This window comes from Colossoma macropomum, unplaced genomic scaffold (genome assembly GCF_904425465.1).
Source record: "Colossoma macropomum unplaced genomic scaffold, Colossoma_macropomum, whole genome shotgun sequence".
Lineage (NCBI taxonomy): Eukaryota > Metazoa > Chordata > Actinopteri > Characiformes > Serrasalmidae > Colossoma > Colossoma macropomum.
The window spans coordinates 31,335,441-31,348,377 of NW_023494788.1; the positions used below are offsets into that span (position 1 = coordinate 31,335,441).

A 12,937-nucleotide genomic window follows, 5' to 3' on the forward strand; every position below is an offset into this window, starting at 1 on the left:
CCCAGTAATCTGGTGAAAAAAGCTTGATTCAGTAATTCGTAAATTTATTTGGAGCAGTAGGCAAGCTAAGATGAAATCAGCCACACTGTGTTATTCTAAAATGAAAGGAGATTTATCTTTACCTAATTTTATAATGTGCCATATAGCTTTCCAGCTCTGTGCATTAAAAGTCTGGTCCGATCCACTCTCTTCTACTCCTTGGAGACAAATTGAGGAACAATTAAGTGAGCCTATCGGACTTCACAATGTATTGTTTTTTGGGCTGTCTATAAAATACTGTTTGCAAAACTTTGGTTTCATTAGGACTAATACCGTCACAAATTCCAGAGCTGTGGAGAAATATCTTCATTATAATAACAAAAGGCATTTACAAACACTATTATGGTACAATAAAAATATAAAATCGGGTACTATACCATTTTTGTCGAGCAGTGGACAAGACAGGACATTAAACACAAGGATATATTTGATTCAGAGGGGATGTTAAGTTTTGCAAATTTAGTAATGACCTTCCATATACCAAAATCATCCTTTTTTTCTGTATTTTCTGTTGAGCCCTTAAAGCATATGGAATACCATGGGGAACAAGCCAAGGTTTACAGCTTGAGCGTTAATGCGGCATCACAAAGTCTTGTAATTATATATTCTTATCTAATTTAAACATTAGATAAGAAGCTCCAAATGCAATCTATTTGGGAAAAGAACTATCTGTCAATACAGTCAATAACAGCATGGGAAAATATATTTCATGCATCAAAAACCCCAATCACCAAATGATCCATTTTAAACATTGTCACAAGTTACATTGGACACCACAAAAGTGTGCTTTTTTTCACAAAAGCTGCTTTAAATCTGTACTATAACCATTGCCCACAACAACAAACGGGAACTTTTTTGCTAATGGTGTGGAAATGTGGAGACATTCATGACTTCTGGATAAATGTTACTACCATAATGTCTGTCCTGGTTGAGAAAGAAATTCCTGTGGATCCAGCTGTATTATTGCTTAACGATGACTCCAATTTAACCCTAACAGGAAAACAAAGAAAGACCTGGCTTGCTGGTTTAACATCAGCTAAAAAAACATTGCACATAGATGGCTTTCCTCACATAATCTTACTACACGACACTGGCTATGTCAACTATATGACATAGTTATGTTAGAACTGGCCACAGCTAGAATCAATAAAGCTAAAGCACTTAGCTAAAGCACCATACTCTTGCGACACGGAGACAGATGTATTTTGATGTGATGAAAAGATTAGAGCATGGATCTAATGCACATTGTTTAGGCTAGCATATATCTTTTAATTTGCATTCTTTTGGCCACACATACCAGCAGCAACTCCAACATACCACATGCACAATGGCTTGTACCTACACACACACCCAAACCTCCTCCTGCTATAAATGCTAACAAAAACATGTTTCCTTTTCACTCTGTTATTATTTTTCCTTCCCTCTCTGCACTGCTCTTCTCTCTCTCTTCTTTCGCTCCTTTGCACAGATTGCATTAGTCTACAGTCACTGGTAGAAACTGGGTCATAGTATCTTGCAGCACTAACCTGACCTGTGCTGCCTTGAATGAATTCGGAGGCATGCTTCGTTTGAAAAATAGCACAGCCTTTGTTCTAAGGTTACTCTCCCCTTCCCTTTTATGTACTTCAGTCACATTAAATGGATAATGGGTGTTCATTGTGGGTCTAAAATCAGCAATGCTTGCATCGTGGCTTCACCTCACATCTGCCCATGACCACTCACTAGCTTCCCTTAATAGATTTTTACTTTTACGAGTATGGCTGGAATAAACAACTCTGTATCTAATTATATTCTTCCTCCCTCCTGTGCTGTACTGGGTCAGCTATGGGGAAAATGTGTCTCTAGTCTATCCCACAGGGGGACTTAAAATATTGATACTGCAACAAGTACAGCAAGCAGGAAAATCATGCATCAGGTGCCCCTAGTGAGAGGAAATAGCTAGATTAAAAGAAGGGGTAGCTAGAAAGAAGGGCTGGGAGAGAAAAATCAATACTACATAGTATACTACTTTGGGTAAAAAGGTGTATCAATATGAGAGGTCCAGGTATCTGTAACTTATTGTTTAACTACTGTCAAATCTATTGGTTTAATATGGTACAAAAATCCATTGTTTTCTTAACCCCTTAAAGTGCCAGGCTTACTAAACACAAAGACTCATTATAAAGTAACTACATGGAATACATTACACATTTTTACATTTTTAGGTTACAGATTTGCATTATTTTTGGCTATTTTTAGGTTACATAAGTGTGTAATAAAATCTGCTCACAATGTCTCATCGTTTATGGGGTTAACCCAAAGGTGGCTCTGAGAAGACGTGTTACATATATATCACACTATGTTGTATTGCTTTAAAATGCAATGCAATCATGTTTAAGGTATCATAATAATATTGTATCATAGGGCCATCTTCAGATATTCATGGCATCTAATAGCCAATAAAATGGATGAGTTCCAAAGTTTTAATAAATCATTATCAGCTTTGCATATTTAGTTTAGTGATTAATATTTAATTATTAATTAATATTTATTTAATATTTAATTATCAAGAAGAAAGCTATACCTACACTGTGTTATGGAATAAATGTGTTTAGAGAATGTTTCAGTTACAAGCACTTCATAAGACCAAATACAATGATATACAGTAATGTGATGAATGTATATAGCAGTGTTTACAATGTTGTAGTCAGTTTATAAATATTAACTGTTACATTAGTAACATTAGTTACATTAGTGTTACATAAATATAGAATTTTTAAATTATGGTGTGTGATAATTTTGTAACTGCAACAGCTCTAATACCAATCATACATTCAAACATTGAATTTATACTCAAAAAATATAAAACCTGCTCCTTTGATTCAGTATCTAATCAGTGAACATTGTTTTATATAGCCTAATCTGAAGACTGAGAAGGGACAGAGAAATATCTGACCATTATTAACTTTACCATCATATGCTAGTGTGCAGTGTACTAACTGGACTAATACTAGTTGATAAATAATGGTTAATACTGTTTATTACTATGGTGTCTGTCAATTATAATTTAGTAATATTAACTACAAATAAATTTCAGTTTTTACATATATTTAGAAAAATTTTGGTCTCAGTCTGGTCTCAGTCTTGATTTAAACTCAAAGTGCAGAGTACTACAAAGTTTTGGACTTGAATCAGACTTGATCTGTCAGATCCTCTTGATCTGACATGACTTGGGTCAGTCTCACCTCCAATGGTCTGTGTTACTGTGTTTTACTATTCATTTAATTCATCAGTGTAACAATAAAGATGACAAAAGTGCAAAGTGTATTCATGTCCTTGCTTGCTCAAAAAAAGTAATTTGTGACACAAACTAAACAAAACTGTACACATTTTTTAGATATTGTGGTTGTGATGACATCTGGAAACTGCATGGAACTGGGCCAACTAATTGTGTTTGAGGTCTACTTCTTCTTTTCTGCACAGGAAGTATTACCAAGTCAATGAGTACGAATGAGAGGAAGAAGTGGTACGAAATCTTCACTTCTTCAGTGAACATTATATATACAACCAAGATGTTTCTTTTCATAACAGTCAGACTTACAATGTGTCAGAAGCTGACCCCATGGAAATGCTATACCATTATACCACTGTCAAGCATAAAGCTGATGAAGCTCCAGCATGAGACAGCCACAACAGCAATAACCCTGCCTTACCGTCCCTATTGCTGGTGCAACATTCTATCCCTGAGGTCATAGCCTATAAAAGGCACACTATTGCTTCTAATACCAGGAGGCATGGAGTTATACACACAGCTGCTACACAGTCTGGGTACAAAAGACTATACTGACATTCAAGCCAAAAAAAACATGTATGTCTAGCACAAGAAGTGGCCATTTATCTCACAGAAATACCCTCAGCCAGAAATACCCTCAGCCAAACACTGAGAACAGGCCCTGCAATGGACAAACAGCTTGTGTGTCCTCACAGTACAAAGTACATTGTGTGACTTTAACAAAATGAGATACTGAAATCTGAGGCAAACTCCAAATGGATAGGCTAAAAAACCCTCATTCAAATACATGACTCAAAAGGAGTGCCAGAAAGCAACTCAACACTAACTGTAGCAAAGATACATAGCCCAACAGCCCCCATAGCTCCTGAACTAAGGGATAGCAGGGACAGAACTAAGACAGACACATGTACTCCCAACAGATGCATATTGAGATTGCTTTGTGTGCCACCTGCAAACTGTAAAAATTCCCTTGAAAAAATGTTCATCCTCTCAACCAATGCACTGTAGCTTTTATTTTACTTTTTACTGCAAAAAAGCTAGACTTTGAGTGGGTGAGAGGAGTCCCCACTTAAAAATGATCAGGAGATGATTTCTGTCCCTTAGAATTGTACTTAATAAATCCAATGAAAAAATGCATGTGGAGTTGGAATCTACAACCCTATTACCAAAAAAATTGGGATGCCATGCAAAATGTAAATAAAAACAAAATGCAATGATGTGCACATCATTTAAACCCTATATTTCATTGAAAATAGTACAAAGACAACATACCAAACGTTGAAACTAAGAAATTTTATTGTTTTTTGAAAAATCTATGCCCATTTGAATTTGATGCTAACAACACATTCCAAAAATTTGGGACAGGGGCAACAAAAGGTTGGTAAAGTTGTGTAATGCTAAAACAAAACACCTAGTGGTTGATTGACAACAGGTCAGTAACATGATTGGGTATAAAAAAGCATCCCAGAGAGTCTGAGTCTTTCAGAAGTAAAAATGAGGAGGGGTTCACCACTCTGTGAAAGACTGCACGATCAAATAGTGCAACAATTCAAGAATAACGTTTCCCAACATAAAATAACTGTTTTAATAGATGTTTTGCTTTTAATCATCTATGGTACATAATAACATTAAAAGATTCAGATAATCTGGAGAAATCTCTGTATGCAAGAGACAAGGCCAAAAAACAGTATTTGCTGGCCGCTTTGGGCCCTCAGACGGCATTGCATTAGAAACAGGCATGATTCTATAGTGGAAATCACTGCATTGGGCTCAGGAACACTTCTGAAAACCACTGTCTGTTAACACAGTTCATCACTGCATACACAAATGCAAGTTAAAGCTCTAAAACGCAAAGCAGAAACCATAAATGAACAGGATCCAGGAATGTTGCCACCTTCTCTGGCCCCAAGCTCATTTAAAACGGACCGAAGGGAAGTGGAAAAGTGTCCTGTTGTCCGACAAATCAAAATTTGAAATTCTTTTTGGCAATCATGGACACTGTGTCCTCTGGGCTAAAGACCATTCAGCTTGTTATCAGTGCACAGTTCAAAAGCCAGTATTCACGATGGTATGGGGGTGCATTAGTGCACATGGTATGGGTGATGTGCACATCTGTGAAGGCACCATTAATGCTGAACGATATAAACATGTTTTGGCAACATATGCTGCCATCCAGATGACATGTTTTTCAGGTAAGGCTGTGATTTTTTTCAGCAAGACAATGCCAAATCACATTCTACATGTAGTATAACAGCATTGTTTCGTATTAAAAGTGTGTACTATTTTCCTTTAAAAATACGGTTTACATTATTTGCATATCATTGCATTCTATTTTTATTTACATTCTGCACAGCATTCCAACTTTTTTGGAATTGGGGTTATAGGTGCTACTTTTCTAACTAATATTTCATCAGAATAACAATAAAAGTTTTTTTTTTTTTGGCTTTGTTAGATCAGGTCCTTTGCATATCAAAATAAATGCAACAACAGCCTTGAGACAACATTCTGTTATTAATGGAGACCAGTCACGTTGTCAAATTGCCTTGATGCATTTTCCAGCCCTTTTAAATAAATATTAAATACAAAAATCATGAACATTTTTCCTTGTAGTTCTAGAGATACTGAATGGTTTTGTTATAGAACCTAAAAAGCTTGATTCCGACATCTCCCAGAATTCACCTGCACTTTCAGGTTAGTGGGGGTCATGGCTATATAGGCACTGCACGGTATGCCCATGCCCTTTCATCCCCCATGAGCTAGCATCACTACTTTTGGTAAATAGCTGCGTTTTCTGTTAAATGAATAAACATAATTTTCAAATTTCTGGCATGAAGCAGCATCCGCAAAACTGCAAAAGTAGCCAATGTTGGTAAAGACATTTAAGGATTGTGATGTGTTCTTGAGACTGCGCGGAACTGGGCCAACGATTTTTCTGGGATCAATTCAGACTCTCAACTCTGCTGCTGGAGTTGAGTTTAACCAAGACTGTGCCAGATTCAATGATAAAGGGATATAGCAGAGATGAAACCATCCTAAATGTAAGCCGTCAATGCAAAGCCTTCCCATGCTAAGCTTTTTTTGCACTTCTATAGAGTCACTTGTCCCACCAGTATTTTGATTATTTCTCTAATAAACACATTTCATTTCATTAGAATATTTTATTACATGCGTGAAATGTGTATGAAGTTCATAATCAGACGGCAAACGCTCATATCAATGTGAGGAGGTGGATGCTATCTGATAACAGGTTATTACGACAAATTTGACTTTTCAGCATTATGTGAATTCTTGTTTTCTATTTAGAAACACTATAATTAATTGCACCATATATATTGGGTTCATAGGTATGACTAGCTAGCTATTGATATTAAAAGCTCTCATCCCTGTTCCCAGCACTTTTCAAAACAAAGTTAACCCCCCTAATAGAAGCATGGTAATGTGGTAGATGACAGTACTAAAACATGAACAGCAAGGTGGGAGAAAATAAGTTTTTTAAACTAAGGTTTTCATCCAGAATTGAATGTGCATGTTAAAATTACCACATGGTGAGTATCACCTGCCAACAACTACAGACAAGCACACTGTACACATTATACAACTGCTGGATTGCTGCTTTAATACTGCTAACATTTCAGAGCTTTTGTTTTGTGTCTTCATAAAGCATTTGAAAAGGCCCATCATCAATCAAAGGAAAATGGTAATACCTGACTTCGCTTTCTCTGACATGTCCCTCCAACTCCTCTACAAATTTGTCCCCCTTCATCCAGTAGATTATTGGTCTGGACTCTCCAATGTAGCCGAAGAAAGCCTTGCAATCCAAGCTGAGCGGCATGCCTGCAATATAAAATATGTATCCTGGTCACAACAATGATTTAACTATAAGCACACATACAAAGGGTCTGTGAAAAACAAAACCACTTCACAGATTCTCCACATAGTATTACTTGACCATGATATTAAACTTTTACATAATTAACATACAAAGAAATCATCATGTCTTTGTTGTCTGAAAATGTGAACGTCTTTAAAAATGGTACCCAGCATTTACTTCTACGGCTCATATAGCAGCAAGTCAACACAAAAGTGATGTGCATTCATCAGAAAAATAAGCGTGGTCAAGAGCATGCCAGCCAATTGACATCTGAGAGGGCCTGTGGCTCTCAGCACACAAAACCAAAACAAGAAAGTGCAGCAAATCTTGATTTTGATGAGCACTGCAATCATTTCCTGTTGTCAAATCATGCTGAGAAACATCACAGGATATCAAAGGTTAAGCTTATTTACAAAGAGCCGTGCCAAATACACCGACATACACATGTATAGTTTCATTCCTATACTAACCATAACCAAAAACAGATTTTTGACATTGCTTTTTTAAAAAAGCAAAATAAAATGTTTTTTTCCTTTTGTCTTGTAAGGATCTTGTAAGCACCAACAGACAAAAACATCTATAATAGAAAGGTAAAAAATTGTCTAATTTGTCCTGGAACTTATACATTCTTTATGCATACTGTATGTCTAAAAGTTTGCAGACATCTGTCCAGTGTTTCTCCTGAAATCAAGGGTATTAGTAGGAAGTTAGTTCCCCCTTTGCTGCAGAAACAGCCCCTACTCTTCTGGGAAGGCTTTCTGCTAAATGTTTGAATATTGCTGTGAGGATTTCCGCGCATTCAGCCACAAGAGCATTGGTGAGGTCATATACTGATGCTGGATAATTACTTCTGGATGATTACTGCATCTCCACTGCTCCACAGCCCAATGTATGGTGATCTTAGGCTGGGGTAAAAGGTGACAAATTGTGCATAGCTAGAGTCAATAATTGTATATACAGGACCTCCACAAAACCACAGATATTATTTGAGTGGTGCACACTGATATGGTAGCAACACGTGAGTGTGTGGAGCTGGTACGAGTGTAAGGCACATCAGTGTTGCTGGGGTTTTTACACAACGTGCATACTTATTAGCCACTTCCTTTCAGTAGGATCCAAGGCCGAATTCTAGACTATGTCACCATGACCAAGGGCACAAGACCCCGCTGTCTGAGTAGGAGGGTTGCCTTTCTCTAAACTGTCTATAGTTGGCCAATTACGGACATCTACCAGATAATGTGCATAGAAGATTATAGAATGTAGATTATATTACTTGTGCTTAACGGCTATTGTGATTGGAAGAGTGAAGAGTAGGACTTAGCACAGGACTGTACGTTACACCAAAACAGACTGAGTGTGTACAACACACTCTTAGGAATAAAGACTTTTTTTAGTGGTCATATAGTTCTAGAAAAGAAAGTGGGTCTATTTGTGATAGTGTGATACTGGCTTTTCCATGATATTGCTTTAAACAACCCTTTTTTCACAGTGGCTGACATACTGAGTTTCCAATTTTATTTCCAGTTTTCTGTTTTTGTTGTAATTTTTTATTACAAAGCCATTTCAACATTTTCCAGAGCTAGACAAAAAATGGCAACATGTCACCAGTCCCCCAAAAATTCAACAGCAGCAATGAGAGCACTGCACCCTGGTTTCATCTGTGCACTCTTTTGCCAAAATACAGATGAAAGCACATGCTGGTGGATTCCTGAACAAAAGAAAGAACGCTGGCGCTAATTACTACCCGTATTTATTTCATGAGGACTAATCTTGAAGTTGTCAGGATAATTACAGTGCTTTGAAAAAATATTCAGCTCCAAGCACTTTTTCCACATTTTGTTGAATATGAATGAGATTATAGAGATTTTTTTCCCTAAATGATCTACAAAGCCATGATAATAAATGATGTATATATAACTTCAGTTATTTTTAGTCACCTTGGCTTCAGATGTTTGCCTGAAAATATGTGAACACTCTATGAACTGTGTATTTTAATTACAAAAATAGCAACAGTTGAAACATATTGTGGCTTAAATATATTTTAACTTATTGTAAATGCATTTTTAAAAAGCTATGTGCTTAAATGTATGAAAAATAAAATGAGTGCGACATGAATATATGTTCTGTTAAATTTAAAATCATTATATCGGTCTGGTGGAAACATATCAAAAACCCCTAAAACAGACTATTCTGTGGCTAAAACATTGTACATGGTCAAAACATCTGTAGTCACCATACTCGTAAACACAAGTGAACCACACTTTTTGTAGCATCTATGTTTGTGTAATGTTTATGTTCATGTTATAAGCTGAATACTTTTAATAAAATTCAAATAATATTCTCTCACAGTTTAACCTTCAAATGTCCCCATGCTGTATTTGCTTTGAAACACCTTACATTTTGTTTATATCTCACTCATAATTCACTGAAATACATGATAAAAACTCTCTTGCAAAGTGTCAACTGATACTGCATTACTAAGTGTTTTTTATGATCTGAAATTAATGAAAACTTATTGTTGTGCACATTTGTCATTTTTGCCATTGAAAGAAAAAGAAAGTAAAAAGGGCAGAATCTAACCTCTTGATACAAGTTTAGATGTAAATTTAATTAATTATGTAACTATGTGTTTGATCATAGAACTATGTACTCCGTTAGAAACATCTGCAGCCATGAAATGAATATTGCTGTCATCTCAAACTGTACTGTGAAGATGTGAGTGTGCTGATCTACAAGTTCCTTTCCAAACTAAATGTCATCAGTTCCTTAATATTTTGCAATTGAACCAAAAGCCTGAGCTCATAAAAGTTGATCCAACACACTAATACGAAATAGTGCACAGCTACAGAAAAGCATGTGGAGCTACAGATACAGCAAAGTGGAATTGTCCTTCTTTCGGAGAAATGCAAACTGTTATGACCATGATTACTAAAAATGCACATGTAGTACAGGTATTTTTAGAAAAATTTGTTTGTTAACAAAACATGCCAATAAACAAATGAACAATTAGCCTTAAAAATGTAAAGAGTTCAGTTTTGCCCTTAAAGTTACACTTCATCATCATAAATGTGACTCATGTAAGATGGATGTTGTTCATGATTACAACATACCAGGCTGTGCATGTTTCAAACACTAAAGTAATCTGAAAGTAGACCTTCACAGAAACAGGTTAAATGATTTGAAATGCAAGATATTTGGCACTGTATTAGCTAAGGAGTGTCTTTTCAAGAGAATAAATTATTTGGAGTATTTCCAAATAAAGCATGTCAACTCACTGTAGTGTAGGCTTTATCATTTTAACAACCACAGTAAGTGGTAAACATGAGAAAATCCTCTTAGACCGTAATCAAATTGAAGAACACAAAACACAGTACAATTACAGTGACACACAGCTATTTCCCTTGCTAAAGGCAGCATTATTTCCCACTGGACTTCTATACTCATATCAACTCAATAACAGTACATTTTTAATGAACACACAATACTGTTACAATTCCAACAACCAGTTAATTAATTGATTCATGGTATCATATTTCTTTTTTTTTGTCCGTGTGTGTAAAAACCTATTTTCTACTTCGTAAGTACCTCTTGGCCTTCTGGCTATGCCATGTAAACCTCCAGCAACTAATATATCATGGAACATTAAAATGTATTAACTTTACACACAGAAAGCAGATGTACTAGTTATATACATCTAACTAATCAAACTCTTTGTCAAAATCATGTTTAACTGTAGAAGTCTACACAGTGTGAATAATAATAGCAGGGCAACTTAAAATTGTAAGGCAATCAGGTGCCTTATACTCCCACCAATTTGGCCATTGCCACCCATAAGTGTCTCCCTGCGGGAATGGACGGGTGAAAATTGTGGTGTAACCAGGATTCAAACTCCTTTTCAATCTTTCTTGGACAGAGAAATCCAAACAATTCTGTGGATCCAGTGGTACAACTGTCTAACTGGCCAATCAACAGGAGCTCATGGGTTTGAATCCCAGCAATGCTACAGTGCTCCATGGTCAAGTGTCAGATGGTAGAACCCTCAGCCCCAGCTTGGCTATGCTGTGATAATAGCAGTTACTTAGCTATCAATACTCATTACTAATGTTAGCTAAAGTTAGCCTGCTTGGTAGCTAGCTAAATCTATTCTACAAAACAGAAAACTAACAAAAAGCTGAGTTCAAGACATAAAAAAAAACATTAATTGAATGATTGGTCTTCTTAAATCACATACACAGTTTACACATAAGAAATGGTATTAAATCAGAGAAATGCAGTAGAACTAGCTATCTTAGCTAGTTAGTTCATTAGCCTACAGCATTGCGGTTCATGTTCACAACAATGCAAAATGGATAAGAGGACCTGATAGGGAAAGAGAAAGTGTGCTCAGAATAATCAACTCAGCAAGAGAGCAACAGGTCAGTCTTTAGCCTCCTCTACTCAACTGATTCCTCTGGCTAGCTAGCTATTGCTACAAGCTTTTTCCCTTCATCAGGAAATATTAGATTAATCCACCACCAACCAATATTAATATTTAATATTAATTAATATTTTTGGACACATTACAGAGTACTTATGGGAACACAGGCATTATGCATACAAACATAGAACGAACGAACGAACGAACGAACAAACTTTATTGATCCCGGAGGGAAATTGCAGTGTTTCAGTAGCAAGACATATAATTGCACATACATATATTATGCAGAAAAATAGAAAATAGAAATAAATCTAGAAATACGTTAAAGATACACAGTTACAACGTGGATTAAACGCATCACTGAGCTTCAGCTTCATGTGTCCAAGTAAATTATCATTTAGAATAGATCATTATTTACACTGAGATGTTTCAAGTGACTCAGCTGATTATGGTACTGTCATACTTCATAGGTGGGCATCATCAAAGGCCTTTGTCAGGAAGTCTGTTCACTCAGTGGCCATTTATCAACAACTCTGGGCAGTTATTTCCAGCCATACAAGACCAAGCTCCTATCTTTTCAAATGGGGAGAGACCAAAATACTCGAAATTGAATGTCAAATTATCATTTCAAGAACATATTTGAAGTCATTGATAAAATCTGACAAAAATCTTATTAATAGTTCACAGTAACACATAAAAAATGTTTTTTGAGAGAGTTCTGGCTACTGTGCTTGTGCTGGTTATGCCACGATCTCCACACGATCGTGGCATAACCAGCTTGCTGACTGGCTCTTATTTTTGAAGGGCGACACCTTTTCCATGAACAGATGCTATATTGAGAATTACAAGCTTTCCCATTCATGTTTCAACCAGTGACCTGTCTCCTCCTTTAAACATATCAGATGTCATAGTTAGCTAGGCTATTTGGTATCACATGATATACAGTTTAAAATTCTAAAAAAAATAAAATAAAATAATAATACACAAAAAAACCCATTGCAATTTGATGTGTGTTAGTTTAACCATTTTCCAAATCTCTCCTAGGGGGATGCCTAGTATTTATAGTTACCATGTAATACCTAGTTTACGTAATCAGCCCTATAGTAAATTAAATCAGATGCTGCTGATGGAATCCATGTGATGGCTGGGGTGTCAGGAATCAAACCTGTGTTCCTGCAACTGTATTCATCTAACCTACATAATATATAACTCTAATGCCAAACAACACATTCTTTTTACTGTTTACTTTATTTGTGTTTATTTGTATTTATTCTAATGTTTTATAGCAAACCAAAAACATCCAATGCACTAAAGGCATGTACAATAAATGTACACTACA

The 12,937-nt window shown here is 36.1% G+C and overlaps 1 protein-coding gene across 1 annotated transcript in view; it reads right to left on the reverse strand.

The window, feature by feature from the left end:
- Positions 1-12,937, reverse strand: part of il1rapl2 (interleukin 1 receptor accessory protein-like 2) — a 354,577-nt gene that overhangs the window by 21,305 nt on the left and 320,335 nt on the right. The window contains exon 7 of the mRNA XM_036569190.1: positions 7,015-7,144. Coding sequence (XP_036425083.1) covers positions 7,015-7,144 — 130 coding nt within the window. The remainder of the gene's footprint in view (positions 1-7,014; positions 7,145-12,937) is intronic.